This window comes from Dermatophagoides pteronyssinus, unplaced genomic scaffold (genome assembly GCF_027571235.1).
Source record: "Dermatophagoides pteronyssinus isolate colony J.1.1.1.1 unplaced genomic scaffold, Derpt_VIB-CSIC_2022.12 sq0003, whole genome shotgun sequence".
In the NCBI taxonomy this organism is placed as follows: Eukaryota; Metazoa; Arthropoda; class Arachnida; order Sarcoptiformes; family Pyroglyphidae; genus Dermatophagoides; species Dermatophagoides pteronyssinus.
Genome location: NW_027461527.1, coordinates 1,790,673 through 1,811,783, shown reverse-complemented (window position 1 = coordinate 1,811,783; position 21,111 = coordinate 1,790,673). Strand labels below are relative to the sequence as shown.

Below are 21,111 nucleotides of genomic sequence, written 5' to 3'. Positions count from 1 at the left end.
AATAAATGGACAATGATGATGAGATTTGGCCAAAAAAAACTGCCATCAAATGATGAAATGAGTGAAACAAAAATAGAATCACACACACAGAAAAAGAAAAATGAAATTATCGGACAACAACAACGAAAAAATTTCTGTGAATTGTAAAAGATGAATATATAATTGAATAATGAATGAATGACAAAATGTAAAATTTAAATTTCGCGCCAATCACACAGAAAAAAAAATAAAAAGTAAAAAGATATATAATCATTGTAAAGATGAATTAATCAATCAAAAAAAACGGTGAAAATATTTTTCACTGAATATTATGAAGGAAAAGGAAAGGAAAAAAAAATATCAATCAAAAGATGAAAATAAACAACAACAAAAAAAATGATGAATTTAAATGAATCTAAAATGGTTGTGGGTAAAATGATAGAATTTTTTTTTCATTTTGTTCGTTTTTTTTTGTATTATTTTTGATCAGTTTTTTTAGAAAGTTGATCATTGTTAACTTTTAAATGTAAATCATGCAATGTTTGTGTGTGAGAGTGTGTGTTTGTAAATTTGTAAGTAAGTATAGAATTCAAAATGAATGAATATAATTATGATGATGATGATGTCAAAGTAAATTCAGTAAATATTTTTAGTATAAAATTTAAAGATCAAATTATGAATTTTTCAACGTTTACATTCATGTGTGTGTGTGTGTGTGTGTGTGTGTGTGTGTGTGTGTGTGTAAGTTAGTTAATCGTGTATTTTTGTTTTGTTGTCCATATTTTGTAAATGGATATCCAAAAAAAGAAGAAAGAAACCATCAAAAAACAAGAAAATAAGCATATCATTTAAGATCCAAACGGAAAAAAGATGCAAATTTTTTTGAAGAGAAACGCTGCCGTCTTGTGTCCGGAATTGTAAACAATTTTTTTTTGTAAAAAATGTGGCATCAATAATTTTGGTTGTTTTTTTGAAAAAAGAGCCAAAAACAATTTTTATCATCATCATCATGAAATAATACAATTATTATTTTTGAATCCATTTCGAAGCCTATATTCAAATTCATCTGTATCACTGATTGAATTTTTTCTTGAATCATTAAGGCTATTACAACTTCCATAAAAATCATCACCAAAAAATAATTTTTCCGATGATATTGATGATCGTGATGGTGATATATCCGGATCGGATTCATTTCCTTTATCGATCGATACTGTAGTAAGATTGTTGTTGTTATTGTTACTGTTTGTCACAATATTATTGGTTTGAACATTTTTTTCTTTTTCCATTCGTCGTGCTTCATTAATCAATTTTTGTCGGAATAATTGGCTTAAAATACGTTTAATATTTTCATCATTTTTGGCTGAACATTCAACATGACCAAATTCCCAATCAATACTGATGATTGAATCGATAAGATTAACATCGATAACTCGAGATTCAGTTAAATCTAATAAATCAAATACAAAACAAAAAAAAACAATCAATAAATATATCTCTAATGGATTAAATCCAAAAATCTGATTGTAATACTAACCAATTTTATTGGCAACCACTACTAATGGTGGAATATTTGGTCCTCTTAATTTTATAATATGTTCTTTAAGGCGGCATACTTCATCCAATGATTCTTGATCATCGACAGCATATACAAGTATAAATGCATCGGCTGTTTGTATGGCCAGATCACGCATTGCTTTAATTTAATAAATCAAAAAGAAAAAATATAGATGAATTATGGATTCAAAAAACATTCGAAAAAAATAGAGCAACAATAATAATTACCAGGAAATGGATAGGTACCCGATGTATCGAGTAAATCTAACATAATGGTCATATCTGAATTACGTGTTTTGAATTCAACTTGATGTAATTCTTCAACGGTTGGTATATGTTCTTCAACAAATGTTGATGTTGGTAGAATACGTCTTACGATTGATGTTTTTCCTGTTTCGAAAGAAATTCCGAAAAAAAAGAAAATATTTTAAAAATCTATATTTTTGAACTCAATTCAGTGATTAATGATTATGTAATACATAAAATGGTGAATGGAAAAAATTTTATTTTTTGTTTTGTATTTGTATTCGAAACTGTAATAATAATGAAAATAATTGATCGAAAACAAACAAACAAATGTTGCTAAAAATAGTAACATTATTGGCAGATTGGATAAACATCTCAAAATAATTCAAATAATGGAATTATTACGGGAAACAAAACAACAACAACAACAACAACCTCTAGAGAGATGTGAAAATCAGATCAATGATCCAGATATATGATCACGATGTACGGATTGTATCGTAATCGAATTGAATCAACAAAATAAATATTTCGAATAATAGACAGAAATAATAGGCGAGAAGAGAAAGAATAAAAGAAAAATATAATTTGTCATTTTGATTCTAATATGAATGTTGATCATTATTCATTTTATCCATTACTAGAATATGTTATATTGGAATAAGTAATCATTCGATAACCATTTGTTATGCATTTGGATTTTGTAGAAAAACAATCTGCCAAATAGTGATGACAACATTTTTTGTTTTGTTTTTATTTATTTATACAAAAAAACTCATAGATTTATAACATTTTTTATACAGAAAAAAATGGTAAATATTTTCAAAATTCTCAAACAAAATAGGAAGAATTTTTTTTGTGATTATCAGTGGTTATCCATTTTCAAGTGATTTGTTTTTTCTTTTGTTCTCATGATTTGTTTTCGTTATTTTCCATTATTATTTTTAAAATCTATTGATTTTTGTTGGAAACAAATATCCTGATAATGTTGTTGTTGACAAAAACACCGATAAACATTTCTTCCATATATTTTTTTTTGCTTTGGTTAAACATAAACATAGGAAGCAAGATCATGAAACCGTAATTTGATATATAACAATCAAACATCCAGAATACTGAAAAACTTTAAAAGTTTATTGCACTCGACAAGAATTTTCAAACTAACAAAACAAAACAAAACAAAAAACAAAAAAACTCGATATATAATATATTAGTGTGTTTGTTTGTTACCATCAGGAACCCTTGAGCCTGCAAATCATCAAAATATAAACATCATTGATCAATAAATGGATTTTGAGATTTTGAAATGACAAATGGATTTTTGTTTTGTGAAATTGTAAACAAACAAACAAACAAATGAATTGAAAGCCATAGAAAAATAATATCAAGTTTTTTTTGGTTATAAAATAGAATTTAAAATATTTGATTGAATGTCATTTCAAGTTTATTGCCGAGAGATTCGTCTGAAAAACAATTTTTTTTCTATCTCCAACCAAACTATTTTATTCGTTGAAACAATGTATTTTTCGGTTTGTTTTGATTTGGTCTGGATGTTTTATTTGTTTTTCTAAATAAGCTTCTTCTCATGTTTTGTTTTGTAATATTTAAATTTTTAATAATCAAATTTTTTTCACAATGTATTTTTTAGGCTTCCTTTTTTTCTAGGTTTTTCTTCTTCAGGTGGATTCACATTCATTTATATTTCATTGTTTGACTGATCCTGAATGTAATGTTTGTTCGTGACATTTTTGTTTATTATTATCATTATGTAGTTTGAATTGAATGTTTTTTTTGAAAAGAATTTTTCTATTTATTTTTGGAGAATAACATTAACAATCAAAATTTAATTAACAAAACAAAAAAAACAATGATGTCCTTGGCAATGAATTATTTATTGTTGAAATTTGAGTTGAAATTTGTTATTTTTTTATTCAAAACAATTTTTTTTGAATTATAGAGAATTTACTAGAGAAAGATTCTATTCATTTTCTCGATTTTTCTTTTTTTTAAAGACCCATCAAATGAAAATTTATGATTTTGAGTGAATTTTTTTTCGACAGATTTCGAGAATTTGAATTTTGATTTTGGAAATTCAAACCATACACCTTTTTTTCTTCCTTGTTTTCTAAATAACCAAAGATTACCCATTCTTTCGTTTTCAAGATATGCAAGAAAAAAATGTTATTTGCTCATTTTCAAGCTCTCAAATAACATACTGTGAGTGTTGATTTGAGCTGTTGCCCAAATATTTACTGTAATTGATTGACATTCATAAATGAATTTCAATTTATTATCATCAGGAAAAATATCCAGGTTCAGTAATCAGATTTCATTCATGGAATTGAAATCGAAATAAAAGAATTCCATCTCCCATTTGGGAAATCGAAGAAATATAAGAAATAAAGATTTACATTGTTTTTTTTTGGGAGAAAAATTCACATTTTTTCTTTCATATCAGACATTTCAAAAATTTATGAATTTATTAGCAAATATCAATGTCATTTTTTGTCTCTTATTTGAAATGAAATAAAAGAAGTAATAGAATGAACATTTAATTTGATCTAAACTTGATAATTCAATAAAGAAACAAAAATACGCTATGAAAATTATGACAAGATTTCAAATTATATTACATATTACATATCAATTTCACTCAAAAAAAAACAGGGAAATAAATATTCTTTCAAAAAAAAACTTTCACTCATCATTGTCATCGTTTGAATTTTTTCCTTGTTTTGTTTTGGTATCAATGAACTTTTAAATCATTTGAAACATTCAACTATTCTTATCTTTCAAGCATCATCATATTGATGGATCGATGCGGAAACGATTGAACAAAAAACCAAAACCAAAACATTTTATTGGATGAGTGGGAAAAGTTTTTGTTTCTTGTTTTTCTTGATTGTTCAGATCAACATATCAGTTTAACTAATCAATTTATTCAGTGTTATTCGATAACAAATATTGCTGTTGATCATGTGTTATTAGATTCTAGATTTTCCGGTTCGATAATATAGTGATGATTCCTGGATATACAATATATTGAAGCATCGTAGGAATTCAAACAAAAGAATTTCTCATATAACATAATGTTTAGGGATCATAAGTGTGAATCATATAATGTTTAATTCATTTAATAGTTTATATAGGAGCATGAACATACATAAAAAAATACACACACACATTATTCTTTGTATGAAGCTTAACTAAGCTGTTAAATTCCTGTTTGAATGATGATCAACAACAAAACAAATTCAATAAAAAGGTGAATGACATACGAATGGAGATAAAAAAAAGAGAAAGATAAAGAGAACCATAACCGAAACTGTTATCAGGACATCAAACTTTTACATACAATATGAATTAGATAAGAAAAAATTAATGTACCAGGATTTGTAATGAAGAAAAAACAAGAATTTTTATTTTTTGCTTGTCAGTTTGTTGCCGTTTTTTTTTGTACCAATTGAATGGGAAATTGATTCGGCTTCTTTTTTTTATTCGTTTTTACAGTTTCCATATAAAAGTTCGAGATAACAAAGGATCGATGAATGAAATAAAATGAGAATTTGACATAAAGAAGTGTGTTTGATCAAATTATTCTTTATTCTGTTTATTTTTTTTTAAATCACAAACATGACTAAGCAATCAATGATTGACATTTGATTATTACATTTGAATATTTATTCATATTGTATCTAGCGCGTATTGTGTGCAATTCCAAAGAATTTTCTTCTTCTTTTTCAATCAAAAAATATTTCATCACCTATACATTTACATTTTAACACATATAGTTTATTCGCTTTAGTAATTTTATGGGTAATTTTTTTGGGAAAAGAAATTATCGAGAAAAAGAGACAGAAGAAATAAAGACGAAAGAAATAAAGGAACTTTTCTTTTTTCTTTACTAAATTCCAGTAACATTATCATTATGACAATAATGATGATGATAGATTGGAATGCGGTAGAAAATATTGCAAGAATTTTTTTTCACAATCAAATTATTTTTGTTTGATAAAAGGGCTGTGAAAAAAGAGTTGATTATTCACATAATTTGGTTTGTTGATTGATGAATCTTTATTTGGCAAATTTTTATTTTCATTTGAATAAATTTGATTCGAATATCTTTTGTTTTTTTTGTTCACTCTAAAAATTAACATGTACAAATTATCAAGAATTAGACAAAAGAAAGAAAGATTTTTTTTCTGTTGGTTTTCACAAGAAAACAACAACAACAAAAAATCAACTGACAAAAAATTCAAGTTCATTGTTCAGAATTGGTTTTCATTATTATTATTATTTGTTTTTCACTAAAATTCAATGAGAATCTAAAATTCTATATGACTTATGAATAAATTCAATTGTCAAAAAAAAAAGAAAAAAGAAAATGATTAATCATTAAAAATTTCATAACTTTTTATTTACACACACACACATTGATATTGAATCAATGATGATAAATTATATAATCACTATCATTATGATTTATCATTTCATTTCATTTTCAAAGAATAAATATTACTTATAATATTACTTATATTTTTCCTATCATCAATCTTTGATTATATCATGAATAAATTATCAATTACTTACTTATCATGTCATTCGAATAAGGGATTTAGTGTGTGTTTGTGTGAATGTAAATACGCCTACATAGAAAAACAAACTTTTTACAAAAATCTATTCATTTTCGAGTTCATTGATATGAAATCTATAATAATAATGACACTACCAAAAAAAAAACAAATTCTATGAATTCCAGAATTTATTTTTGGTCTTTTTGTTTTCTTATAAGAAACTAAATAGTTGTCGTTTTTTTTTGATAAAGCAATTGTAATCAGATATTATTGCCATTTGACTGAATATAACTAATCATTTGTAGCAACGTGTTTCAAGTAGAAGAGATGTTATTATTAATTAATTAAAAAATTCCTATCATTTTTGATTCAAATTTTAGGATTTGATGATCAGTATTAGGTATTAGTTGTGTGTGTGTGTGTTTGAAAAGTTTTTGATCTTGAAATTTGATTCTGAATGAAAATTTTTTTTCATTATAATTATTATTAAATGATGATATCAACTTGAAAATAATGATAGCCAAAGAAAAGAAAAATACTAAAAGGTTTATGACCTGACGTCGTATGATTGTAATTGAGAAAATATTAATGAGAAGAGTGTGTTGTTAAAAATTCTATTCTTCTGTTGCTTGTTATTATTAATTTTTAATTGAAACTTTTTTTCATTTTCGATAAACATTTTTTATTCAATCATTTAAAAATTATAAAAACAGAAATAGCAATACAAAATTAACATCATATATACAATGTGGTGGTAATTATTTGCATTCACGTCTCACTATGTCGATGGATGTCAGTTGAATTCCCCTTCTAGTCCTGGGGGTTCGTGACGTCTATCCTTACACTCTCCAAGGTTCTCTTCAGCACCTGACCTTGGATATATGCTTGGATTTTGTCACTTATCCCCAAACTTTCCGCGTGCTTTCTGTGGTGTCTAGTCACCAATCCATCCCACGTTATCACAATCGGGGCCACCATCACTTTACTGCCGTACATTGATTTTAGTTCGTTGGCCAATAATTCGTACTTCCTCCTCTTTGTTGTTTCAGTATTGGGCAATATTCTCTTACTAGTGATTCCTACTTCCACCAATAGGATATCGTTTGTCTTCAAATCGTGGATCATCAAGTCCGGCTTGTTATTTGGGATTCTATTGTCCGTAATCACAGCTACATCCGACTTGATTCGTACTCTCTCGTTTGATATCACGTTCTCCACTTTGTAATTCTTCAGCTTTTTGCTCTTCGACAGTCCATATTTCTTAGCAAACATGAGGTGAATGCATCTCACAACATCATCATGACGTTTTTTATAATCGAAACTTAACATTCCGCCACAATTAGTTGCTAGGTGCTCGACGCTCATAGTGCCTTTCTTGCAATGCGGGCATCTCATCCGGTTGAAAAACACATTTCGGTCTTGTAGTTTACATATCGATCCTTCTTCCTGAGGGCTTATATTTCCTTTTCGTAGCCACAGCGATGACTGTTTTGTGTCAATATGTCCATCTTCATTTTCAAACAATATTCGGTGCATGTTTTTTTCCATTATTCGATTCATTCTGATCTCTTTTTGTTTAGCTTTGATTGTTTTCGCTTCTAGATCTTCGTCACCTATCTGATATTTTCTCTTCAATACTTCTTTGATCAGACCCATTTGCGTCATCAAATTCTTTTCGACTTCTATTACAGGACAATATTCGGTACTTTTCTCCATCTGGTCATGTAGGTTCATCATCATGATTTCTGCCTTTTCACTGATATTACACAGTCCTCGGCCTAATTCGTCTCTTGCCAGGTATAGTCGGTCAATATTCGAAGCATTTCTAATCACTCCGTGTTTCTGTAGTATATTTCTTATTTTTTGGTCAATACCATCGAACTCATACATCTCGTAGTTCAATAGACCTACATAATAGTTAATGGTCGAAATGGCATATTCGTTAATAGCGTGCATCAGGTTTTTTGCGTTAAGCTTTGTTTGACATAATTTTTCAGTTCTCTCAATAATTTTCTCCTCTATCAGCTTTTTATTTTCTTCTTTAAATACATTTCTTGAATCTTCCAGTACTCCAAGGTACTTGTATCCTTTTTCGTTGTCGATTTCTTCACCAAAAGCCTGCTCACTATCTATATTGCTAGCAGACTTCTGTTCATTTACTTGGAACCCCATCTGTTTCAAGCATGACTTCGTATAGAAGCATAATTCTTGGAGGTCTTGTTCATCTTTCGCCAATAATTTTATATCATCTATGAAGATTAAATGATTTCTTTTGAAATTAGTGTCGTAGATCTGTACTTTATCACAGTTTCTGTTGAGTATTCGGCTCAGCGGCTCCATGGCAATTACGAATAGCTGGGGAGATAAAGAATCACCTTGCAGAATCCCTTTTTCTATTCTTGCTATTCCGATTTCTTCTTTGTTAAGAATCAATTTTGTTCTCTGGTTTTTTAACATTCTTTGGACGAATCGTATCATATTGTTTGGAATATTCAGTTTGTTGAGACATTGTTCGAGATATTGATGGCCAACACTATCATACGCTTTTTGAATGTCTATCCAAGACGTTTTTAGCCCATTGTCATTTGATATGTTCAGATTTTTATTTACCAACGCCTGTTGCTTTGCACCTTGGCATCTCCTTCTTGTTCCCATCTGGTTGCTAGATATCGTATCGTTGAGATCACACAATTCACTTATCATGGTTTGGATCACTTTACTCAATAACTTGTAGATGTTCGGAAGGCAAGTTATTGGCCTCAGCTCCTTCGGGTGACTGGCATTTTCTTTTTTAGGAATGAGATATGTCGTTCCAATATACATTTCGGGATCTATTTTTTCCGGATCATTCACTGCTTCTGTTATTATTTCAATTAGTTTCCCGTGTAGTGCTGTTATCTTTTTTATGAAGAAGTTATGTACACAATCGTGTCCCGGCGTCTTCCAAGCTGGCAAGTATTTGATTATCTTTTCTACAACTTCTTTTACTTTTTCATTCGTGGTTTCGATATTCAGATTGTTGGTCGGTAGGGCGTCTATTAGCTCTTCGCAGTTTTCTTCACTGTCTTCCTTAGCCCATATATTTTGCCAAAATTCCAGTGTTTCATAGTTGTTGATGGATTCACTTATCTTCAGTTGTTCGTCTCCTAAGCTACGGTAGAATCGTTTGCGGTTGAATTCAAAATTTCGGTTGTTTTTTCTGAACACTTTGCGGTTTTCTGCTATCCGCAATCTCTTTTGATGTTTTTCGATTCTTTCGTAGATCTGATCTTTTAATTGGATGACTTTTTCGCTATTATTGGAATGAACTCGGTTTTTACTACATATCGTTTTAACTTCTTTCGTTGGTTTTTCGGTCGGGGCATACTTTTCTAGTATTTTGAAATCTTCCTTGAGATCTTCAATCTTTTTGTTGATCGCTTCGCGCCATGTCGACTCTTTACCAGATCGTTCTGTCACCTCCATATATGTTTTTTGACACGTATAAATCGTATTATTATAGTCTTTAATCGTTATTATCTTCTCTTCATATATCGGATCTTTCACTACTTTGTTGATCATATCTAACACATCATGTTGGACTTCTTCGCTGTAAACTTTTCGTGTTCGTTCTTTCTTTTCATTATTTATCACATATTTGTCGAAATTTTTCACTATTTGTTGTTTGATTTGTTTATATAATTGCACATTTTTGATTTCAGGCACCACTATTTCATCTCCTTCTTGATTTCTGGTCACAGTTTGATTATTTTGAGCATTTTTGATTTTATTGTACAAGTTCTTGATGTCCTGCATAGACTCATTTGTATTCATCTTCTGGTTATATATCGTTGTAATCTTTTTCCATCCACCTCTCGGGATTCTTCCTTTATATTTGATATTCACCTTTTCGATTAATTTCTTCATCCAGCTTTCTTTTTCATCTTCAATAATTTGTTCCAATATGATATCAAATGTTATTGTCGAGATCTGTTGTTGTTGGCTACTTTCAGGCACGGCGGCAGCATCGTCGTTTGTTTGTGTAGGCACGTTGTCCACTCGCGAAATTTCGTTTGTAGTTGGTTGTAAGCTTTCATTTTCGAAATTCGGAGCTATTTGTTGATTTTGATCCGGTGGTTCAATGTCCCAAAATTCTTCCGGTACTTCCATGATTCTTTTAATATAAAATTTAGCACTTTTTGGCACTTTTTGCTTAAGAAATCGTTAAAATACCACAAAAAAACCGTTGCATAAACCACAGAGACAACCTGCTCACACGTCGGCTATTTCGACATTTCATTTTCGATAAACAAAATCATTATAATCATAAGAGTGATTGAAGAAACTGATATTAAAAAATTTAATAGAAATTTTCGAAAAACAATTTTCTTTTTTTCGATATTGATCGATGAAAATATTTATCAACAAAATCCTCGGTACATTGTCCAATTGACCATCGATTAATAAAATCACATTTCAGTATTTTTTGAAAAAATTAAATTGCATCAACAATCATAATAATTGAATCTAATTTAATTCAATACTATCAATTAAAATGCTAATGACGACAATAGAGAATCTAATTCCAGTATAAAATTATCATCGTTTCAGATACTAGGAAAAAAAATGTTGGCAAATTAGAAAATTGTTAAAGAAAAATTATATTCCATAATAGAAGTAAATAAACCAGGAAATAAATAAAAATCTCATCTAAATCTATTGAATCTAAGCATAAGGATTATTATTATTGTCTGGAATCTTCAAGAGGAATGACATTTATTAATTATAATGATATACTTTAATCATTGTCATCATTATTATCAATATTTTAACTGGAAAAGGAAAAAAAATCAAATAATATCATGCGTATGTACTTTATATAGTGAAATCATGTGATAGAAACTAATAAATAAAAAATTTCATATAAAATCTTCTTGGTAAGCTTTTCATGGTCAGTGATTTATTTGTTTCCCTCTTCAATCGTATTATTAAATAATACAAAAATTCAAACAAAAACCAAAAAAAAAAAAAAAAAGAAATCTTTTCATTTTGCTTTATATATTCTATTTCGCAATGAAATTTAGCATTGGCATTAAACTTCAAAATAAAAAAAAACAAGAATAGAATATCAAAGAATTTTAGCAAAAAGAAATTTCTGATGGACATTGGTCAATTTTTTTCAAGTAAAGGCTTTGATCAACTATAGAGGTGAAGCTTTATATTTTCGTTTATTTTTCTAAAGAAAAGTTGATTGTATCATTGATTGAATGTAAAAAAAAGAACAATTATTTTCAATCCTAGAATCTAAATTTTTTGTTGCTGAAATAAATGTATTGGCTAAACATCAAAAAAAAAGAACAGCAATAGAATTTAATTTGCCATTGTTTTGTTTTTTCTTTGTTTCATCAATTTTCATCATCATCATCATCAGTATTAATTACACACAGAAAAATGAAACGTAAAATAGTTCGATTTTTTGCCAAAAAACCATAACATTTTTGGGTTTTAACGTCATCCACAAAATGTTATGGTTTTTTTCCTCAATATTTTATGGAAAACTGAAATCGTGAAATATTAGGATTTTTTTCCAGAATATTTCATGATTTTTTGCCAATCTTATACTCAGCCCAAACATTTCATGGATTTTTTGTTTTGCCCAAACATTTCATGGATTTTTCTGCTAGCCTCAATATTTCATGGATTTTTCTGCTAGCCTCAATATTTCATGGATTTTTCTGCTAGCCTCAATATTTCATGGATTTTTTCACCAGCCTCAATATTTCATGAAAAATTTCTGGACTTAGAAAAAATTTTAAAATCTTAATTTTCATTTTTTGGATTTATCAAAATTTCATAATAAAATATGTACGATTTGAAAAAATATGTTAACTGAATGACACTCGGCCAAATATATCGCGTTTGCAATGAATTTGCGAAGTTGGATCTACAAAAAAAATGATAGATTTGAAACCACGTTTCAATGAGAATGGAATCCTATCTCCCGGACAGAATAATCATACAGACAAAATGGATGTTTCCTAACCAAATTTTTTTCAATGGGGCTAAAGAAGAAGGTATTGGATTGGATCTTCCTTCATTTGTCTACGATGAGTTCCACTCGAATTGACTAATATCTAATTTGGTTTAAAAATATGAAGGGGACAGATGTGGCAATTTGTTCATGAAGCCAAAACTAGTGGCTGTTGTCATTCGGTGGCTTCGTAAACAACTTATAACCTAAAATTGCTTTTGAATATCTGATTGGATTCATGATCGATTCATGAAAAGATTTGGTAAATCGATGTTTGTTCGATTTAGCCATAACAATTGAACTTGAAATTTGAAACAATTCGTTAACATTCGAAACATTGTTAATAATTCAATTAAACAAATGAAATAATTCGAATCCAGCATTTTTGTTTTTAAACGAAGTTTTTGTTTTTCGTTTGCCATTTGACTATTTTTCGAATCAGAAATATTATTTTGTGTAACAGCTTAAAGCATCGAAAAAACAATAGAAAGCGTTGTGGCTGGATAAGGAAATCTCCAACGGTCGAGCGAGAAATCGGAAGCGATACGGAACTCAAGCAAGCATCAGTAGTGAACTGAGGGCAACCAAGGAAGATTCATCCATTCATGATAAATTATTAGAAATCACATAGCCATGATTTGAGCGATAATCTGGAAAATAAAGCAAACAAATCGGAGAATTTTAATCTATCCTTGGCCAATAATCTTAATTATTTTATTCACTGATTAACTTGTTTACTTTTTGTTTATGAATTTAAAAAATGATCTTTATGCCACCTTAGTCGGCTAAATTTATCTTTCTTTTCTCTTTTATTTCGCATTTTTTTGTAAATAAAAATATTTTTAACCAGAATATTTCATGATTTTTTGCCCAAAAATATTCAGTCTTTTTCCAGAATATTTCATGGATTTTTCCAAGAAATATTAGGTCTTTTTCCAGAACATTTCATGGATTTTTCCAAGAAATATTAGGTCTTTTCCAGAATATTTCATGATTTTTTGGCCACAAATATTTGAGTTTTTTGCCTCAATATTTCATGGATTTTGCCCAGAAATACAAAAAAAAGAAAAAAAAAACGTAACATTTTGTGGATGACGTTAAAACCCAAAAATGTTATGGATTTTGCCGTATATTTTACGACTTTATTTTTCTGTGTGTAATAGATTAAAAAAATTTTCAGTTACATTCAATGTTTATTAATAAAATTGATGTTAATAGAAAAAAATTGGCTATTTTTTTCGTAAGGGGTCGAAATTCAATGTACAATGCACATTACATCATAAGCCATGTTAATGTACGATCGTTTTATGCACTTTTTTTTACTTTAGTTGCTAAATTGATTCCCAAACTATTGATCTATATAAATCGGATCAACTGTGGTGATTATAGCATTAGTTTTTTTTCATTTTAAATCTATACAATAAATTAATTGACTGCTGTTGATGACCAATATTTAGATTCTCTATAAATTTCATCAGGATGGGGTTTATATTTTATTCATTTTGAAATCTTTGATTTTTGTAATTGGGTATTGATAATGATAGACAAAGTGTATATAAAGAAAGTACATTGATCGAATGATGTTTTTTCTTTTTGTTAATCCTAAATCCATAAACAAATTGATATTTGATTATATTGGGCAATTTTTGTTTAGAAAAAGTAGACGAGGATTGAAAAAATTTCCATTATTATAATCGGCCTTGTTTTAGCCGACATTGATCAAATTTGAAAGAATTCAATTACAACAACAACAACAACAAAAACAAATCATAAATAATAATGATGAATCAATAGCAAATAAATAGGTACTCAACAATTGTTTCAACACAATGTATTCCAATGACCTTCATGAGATTAATTTTCAAGGCAAAAAAAAGGTTTTTTTTCATATTTTTTTTATTAGATAATTTCATTAGAAAGGAGAAAAAAGAGCTATATCGATATGAAAAACCATATGGCAAACTAATGAGAGAAAAAAAAACAGATAACATCAATAAAGACATTGAAGTTTTTTGCTTTTCGTGATCCTTTTTTTCATCGAATTCAACAACAATAGCAACAGAATTTGACATTGAAAATAACCAAATATAGATGAAAATATTATGTTTTTAGCTATAACTACTATATATTCTAACAAATGTCTGAAAATAAACCAAACAGGATAAACAACAAAAACAATAATAATAATAATAATTTTATCCAATAAATGCAAGGCCATTTTGAAAAATTCTTTATTAGATTCAATATAATGATGAAAACTTCAGTGAAAACTATCATCATCAATGACTAAAAAAAATACAAAACCCAAATATTGTAGTTGAAAATTTTTAATAGGAAAAACTTTTTTACGAAAATAAAAACAATAAGCAAACAATATTCTACTTACCAACACGAGAGCTACCGAATACGGCCACCTTGAATTGTAGATAGATTCGTTCTTTATTTTGCCAATGAAATCCTAGCCTTGGTAGTGACATTCTTGGAGCCATTTTTTTCACTTTTGTTTGCAGAAGCCTTGGATCAAAATCGTTTTTTTTTCTTCTTTGGTTTTGTTTTTGTTTGTGGGAAATTGAACAAAAGTTTTGAAATGTTTTTTTTCTAGATATAAAAATTTATTTGAAGAAAATTTCAAAATCATTATTTTTCAATGAAAACTTTTGATAAAATTACCGAAATCAATACACGGACATGGACAAATAATTAAATAAGAGAATTTTTTTTGAATAAATTAAAATCAGAAGCAAGTCTTTCAAAAAAAATCACAAATTTTAATCAATGATTCAATAGGAATTTAATTCTTTGAAGTAATTTCCAAAACAAAATTAAACATTAGCAAACATTTGTCTTTTTGTCGATTCGAAAATAATCAATGTTTCAAACGAATCGATTCGGTTTTTATACCAGAAAAAAAAAGAATTATCACAATCATTGATGAAACAAGTGGTTGAAAAAAAATATTTGTATGCGCACAAGAAAACATAAAAAAATGTTTTTGTCTTTTGAATTCATATAAGGCATTTATATCATATTTTTATCAGCAAAAAAAAATCATTTGATTCAAATTGTATACCGAGGAGTCTGTTCATATTGTTCATTCGATGTACAATGATACACTGAAAAACAAAATGAATGAATGACCTAACAACACAGCCCAAAATTATTTTGCTATAGCCTTATTTTCATCATTGGTATACCAATGAATAAAAAAAAATATAAACAAACCAAAAACCTTGAACAGACAACCAGAATTACGTATTTGACGTATGTTTTTATATGCAGAGCGCATGTATATTATTAAACTTTCATATTGAATTCCATGCGATTCTTATCCAATGTACGTACACACATACATACATACATTTGGATTGATAAATGTATCATAATACAAAATACATATTGATGATGATGATAACAGAATTGAAAAGAATATTCTTTGAAAAAGTTTGATGTACTTTTGAAGTGGGAATTTTTTTTTAATCATCAGCAATATTCATCATGGATTTTACATTCATGTAAAATTTATTATAAAGCAAAGTAATTAGTTAGGTTGACCATGGTCATTGTTGAAAATTTATCCATTCATTTTTTTTAAAAAAAAAGAAAAGAATATTCATTGAATTCATTCAGATGGAAATGTCTCCAGGTCAAGGTGTTGATCAACAATAATATGACGATGATGATAATAAAAATAGAAAATAAAAAATGATCGAACGATATGTTTCAATATCAAAGTTAATGACATCCATTTATGATGATGATGATGATTATCATCAACAATAACAACAACAATGTTGTTATTGTTATTGTCCATGGCCAAAATTTTAATATAAAAAAACACAATTCCGTTGTGTTTTTTTTCAAAAAATAAATATTTATATTTTTTCAAAAATTTTAAAATATATGTTTTGTGTGTTTTGTATAACCATATTTTTTTCAAATAAATGAATGCTGTTCCAAGCAATAAATTTATCACATTTTTTTGTAAAATGACCATATTATTATCGCTGTTGTTGTTATTTTGCTAATAAATGGGAATTCATCCATATTTTAATAACGAATAAAGCTGAAAAATATTATGTTTCTGGTATCAGATTCTTCTTTTTTTTCCATGTTGTTTGGCATTTTTTAAAAATTTATATGAAAATTTAATTATAAAATGTCCATTTTTTCATTGTAAAAAAAACCTAATCGGTTTTTTAAAAAAATGGCTTTCGTTTTTATCTCCTACAACCATAATGTGTCTGCAACGATTATAATGATAATGGTGAACATGGCATCTAAAAGTAAATCAAATAAAAAAGTGAATAAAAAAAAGAGTAACAAGATATCCGTGTGTTTGTTTTTAATTATTATTTTATAATTCGATTATTTTTTTTTATTATCAATCATAAATCATTTGACTATTTTGGACTAGAATCTTTTTCATTTCATTTTTTTCTCGATGTCGTTAGTTTTCAAACAACAGCAAAAACTGAAGCAAAATCAACATTACCATGCAGAGATCTGTTCCCGATTCCGGATTCAAATAATTGTGAAGAAAAAAAACATCATTACTAAATGTAATATATTGAACGTACTAAATTTAGAGATTAAACTATTTGGGATTGAAATTGTTTAAAACTCACAGCAAAAGCAGTGAGTATAATTTTAGTCAACAAAATGAACAAAATCAGAAAAAAATCTACAATTCAAAATGATTTGACAAGAGAAATATATTCATGAATCAACTAATAGAAATAAAAGAAATTATTTGGTTAAAAACAAAAAAAAAAATTGTATTCTGGTCATGCTTGATGTCCTGATGTGTTTTTGGACATGGAAAAAAATAACGATTCTAATGGATGGATGGATAACTGAATGAATGGTCGAAAAGTGTAACAAGGTCATCATTCACACAATGGTTATTTTCATGAGTACCAATTTTTTTGTTGACTTGATGACTTTATTCATCTTTCATTTTCTCTTTTCCGCATTACATTTCTCGATGTTTTTTTTTCTCTGCTTGTTCACTAGTCGTTTTTTCTTTTCTTATAATGTTTTTGTTGTTGGAACATCAATCGAACAACAACAACAACAACAAAATGATGACCAACAAACAAAACGAACCAAATATTCTATTTGACCCCATTATTTCTATGAAATATATAAAAATATATTATCTACAAGAAAAAATGGATGCATATTATTCTATTTTTGTTCATATTGAACAAAAAAAAATAAGTCAATTCTTTTTTTCAAGTAAATTATCACCAACAATGATGATAACTTAGATCCGTCGATGTTTAACAATACAGAATTAGTTGAAAGAAAAAACAAGAACGACCAGTGAACTAGTTGGTTTAAATGTACTAAAAGAAGAGAATAGAAAGCCAAAAAAAAATGGGAACACAATCAATTTCGGTCACAAGTCTTAAGTTTAGATTGAATTATGATCACGACGAAAAAAAATATCAAGAATCTTCTTATATGCTTTCTTATAGTTTAATGGATCTATGGTTTGTTGGCCTCTGTGTTTCGCAAAGATCTATTAAAGAAATTCTATTTATTTGCCTTTTTTGTGTTTTTTCACCAAAACAATTTATTTGTTTGGGTACATACATATTGTAATAGAAATAGAAAAATTCAAACGAAAAAAAACATCCTCATACAAATTGTGATTAAGAAAAAAATAACAACCGGAAAATGAACATGAATCCTTTTGGATAAAAATCCGGAACTTCGTACGAATGATTACAATTTACGATTCATGAAAGAAAACAAAACAGAAAAAAATTCTTTGCAAAAAGTATCGATCGTTTTTCTGTTTTGCGAATTTCCTTCCGGATATTTTACTCAAAATCATCAATATGATTGATAAATATATTGATGATCATTCTAATGAATCTTGTGTTTATTTCAACCAGAAAAAAAAACTAAAAACCAAAACAAAAGTGAAAGTTTTCCCAGATATTCAATGAATTGGAAACTTTCAATTCATTCATTCTGAATGAATTGTGTGATTGTCGTCATTCAATTGAATAAAAATATAAACAACGACAAAACAAAAACAAACCAAACCAACACTAACCATCATCATAAGAAACAAAAAGCTAATAAGTAAAATCCACTCATATTACTCATGTTATTGTTATGTCTATATGTTTTGGCGTATTTATTTGGTTTTGTTATTCCATTCGTTTGATATTGTAGAATTTTGAGAAAAATCGGTCAAATCAAATAGGGCCATCATTCGAATTTCATTTCAATTTTTTCGATTGTTTTTTTTTGTTTCAACAAATTTGACACATTTTCCCTTTCTCTACTGATTGTTTGTTTTTTCTCTTTTTTTCGTTTTCTTAACACGACCGAAAAAACTAGAATATGACGATCAAATGGAAAGCAAATGAAAAAAAACATTAGGGTAAAATGTTTTGAAAAAAATTGAATTCCACACAATTCACAAAATGAAACTATCAAATACAAGGTTATCATTGTTTCGATGAGAAAAATATTCTTTTTTTATTTATAAACAAAAATAATTTTCTGGCGAAAAATAATTGATTATACTAAGTTTGGTTTAAAATGAAAATAAAAAATAAATATTATAAATAATTTTCAGGTCAATGTAAAATCATTTACAATGTGTCTCACTTAATTATTATTATGAATAATAACTATAATAATAAGTCTGGCCTGAATGTCTTTATATTATATGATTATCAATGAATTGGTAATAAATAAATCCACAGATGTTTACAATTTTCTATGATCGATGTCAATTGCATTCATAATCATCATCATCATCATCAACATCATCCATAATAAGTAATTCGTTTGAATAGAAAATTATAGTTCATTTACAGCCTGATTTCACACACACACATGTAGGCAAATTAAGCTTGAAATTTTATTACAGGGGTTTTTTCAATGAAAAAATAAATAAATATTTATCGCCATAATCACACACACATGCTGCAAACAAATTGATCTAGAAATTTCAATTTTTTTTCAAGAATTCTTTTTTTTGGTGTCAAGTCCATGAACAATTGTTTGAGATAAATCACCATCATTATCAAGTTGTAATCGATTCTACTGATTTATTATCCTTTAACACACACACATATACACAAATATTCACGAATGAAATAATTTTTCAAGGTTAACAAACATCAACGACATGTTGCTGATTATTGTTTGTTTGAGGATTGTTAAATTGGTTTAGATTTTAAATAACTTAATCATTAATATTTGAATTCGTTTATTGGATTAATGTTGTTGTTTTCTGTCTTTTTCAGTGATTTATTCTGTTCATTGAATTGTAATTCTAATTGCTAATCATTTGGATTGTTGGTTAAGAATTTACAATTGAAAAAAACAAGAAATTTAAATTATTTTTTGAAAAGCAAATTATCATTAAGTGAGTTTAGTGAATGACCAGGATTTTTTTGCTTTGTTTTAAATATTAATCAAGCTGACATTGTGATTCTAAACCAGCGAACATCATTTTCATCATCATCATCATCATCATGTGGACTGACGTCAATTTGCTTAATGTTTGCCAATCCTTTTCATTCGATTAAACACCCATCTTACTTAAACTTTTATTTTTTGAAAAGAATTTTAATGGTCATCAATTCTAAAATTCAACATTGAATGAATGAATAAACTTTTCATTATAAATTTTATCATTTATTAAAATTCTCCTAAACAATCATACAATGAAATGATCGATATTCTGTATTCTTTAGATTAAAAAAAAACTAGGACAGATAATATTTTTTTGAAAAAAATTTGAATGAATTTATCCTTGTATACAAATGTCCACACACACACAATCAATTCGAAAAAATAAAGTCAACAACAACAACAATGAAACGTGTTCCACATTTGTCCCAATAATGATAATAATAATAATAATAAAAACATTTAGGTCATTGAATATTTCAATCATCAATTTGATTCATTCGATTTTTATTTATCCGAAATGAATGAATAAATAAAAATTCATTGAAAGTTTAAAAAAAAAAATATTCATCACATTTGATTAGAGTGATGTAAATCAATAAGATAACCAATATCCAAACGAATAGTAGATTAACATTAAATATGGGTGTGCGTGGGTGTGTGTTTGCATTTCATTATACGTAAGAATAAAAACAATGGTCAATCGTCAACTGGATAAACATACAAAAAAATTCTGAATGTATTTCTATTTAAAGCTTGTGTATACATGAATAGGTAACCTAATTTTTTAAAACTTTTGTTGAAGATTTTTATTGAAAAATTTTCAAAACTTTAAGTCAATTTTTTCTTTAGTTTCTTCATTATGAAGAAAAATTCACATCTTTTCTCTGTTCGTTGCTAATACTTACCAGTATTATAACCTAATAGATTCCAAAATTTCGGACAGTGAACCTAGAAAATCTAATCAAAAGTCTGGAAAATAAACACAGCAACTAAATTACGAAATATGTTTAGCGTTTGACGTTATTCTTAAAAACAAAAGAATTTTCATATGAAAAAGAAAGAATTTACCGAAAAAAAATTTAAATGAAATTTCGAATAGTCGAACAATATATGTTTGTTGTTTCTCATACGCATGCGAATCATGTATATTACAACTGCATGGAAAATTTACACGTGATTCTAATAGTTCTTATAAAAACAAATTCTTTTCAGACGAAAGTCAACTAGAATTTACTGATTTATATAATATGCGTAATGTAATGTGTGAATGATGAAAAGAATGTGTCATCAGGTCATACA

The 21,111-nt window shown here is 27.6% G+C and overlaps 2 protein-coding genes across 3 annotated transcripts; both read right to left on the bottom strand.

Annotated features, from left to right (window-relative positions):
• Window positions 1-2: 2 nt before the first annotated feature.
• Window positions 3-15,470, bottom strand: LOC113797989 (ras-related protein Rap-2b-like). 2 transcript variants are annotated; one of them, XM_027348464.2, is made up of 5 exons: window positions 15,037-15,470; window positions 14,753-14,964; window positions 1,765-1,926; window positions 1,517-1,675; window positions 7-1,429 (listed from the first exon to the last, which is right to left on the bottom strand). In XM_027348464.2, the coding sequence occupies exons 2-5, from the start codon at window positions 14,853-14,855 to the stop codon at window positions 987-989; spliced, it is 867 nt and encodes a 288-aa protein (XP_027204265.1). In that variant the 5' UTR covers window positions 14,856-14,964; window positions 15,037-15,470; the 3' UTR covers window positions 7-986. The 2 variants fall into 2 exon arrangements, with proteins under 2 accessions (XP_075681370.1, XP_027204265.1); XM_075825255.1 differs by lacking the exons at window positions 14,753-14,964; window positions 15,037-15,470 and adding an exon at window positions 2,424-2,516 and having other exon boundaries at window positions 3-1,429.
• On the bottom strand, window positions 7,024-10,623 carry LOC113797228 (uncharacterized). The gene has a single exon (XM_075825254.1). The coding sequence runs from the start codon at window positions 10,503-10,505 to the stop codon at window positions 7,167-7,169; it is 3,339 nt and encodes a 1,112-aa protein (XP_075681369.1). The 5' UTR covers window positions 10,506-10,623; the 3' UTR covers window positions 7,024-7,166.
• Window positions 15,471-21,111: the final 5,641 nt, after the last annotated feature.

What these genes read in the sequence shown, in the direction of transcription:
- LOC113797228 (XM_075825254.1), bottom strand. Translation starts at nt 10,505, where the DNA reads ATGGAAGTACCGGAAGAATTTTGGGACATTGAACCACCGGATCAAAAT.
- LOC113797989 (XM_027348464.2), bottom strand. Translation starts at nt 14,855, where the DNA reads ATGGCTCCAAGAATGTCACTACCAAGGCTAGGATTTCATTGGCAAAAT. An exon ending in GGGTACCTATCCATTTCCTG is followed by an intron (nt 1,676 to 1,764) that starts GTAATTATTATT and finishes ATTAAATTAAAG; the next exon opens with CAATGCGTGATCTGGCCATA. An exon ending in AGTGGTTGCCAATAAAATTG is followed by an intron (nt 1,430 to 1,516) that starts GTTAGTATTACA and finishes TTGATTTATTAG; the next exon opens with ATTTAACTGAATCTCGAGTT.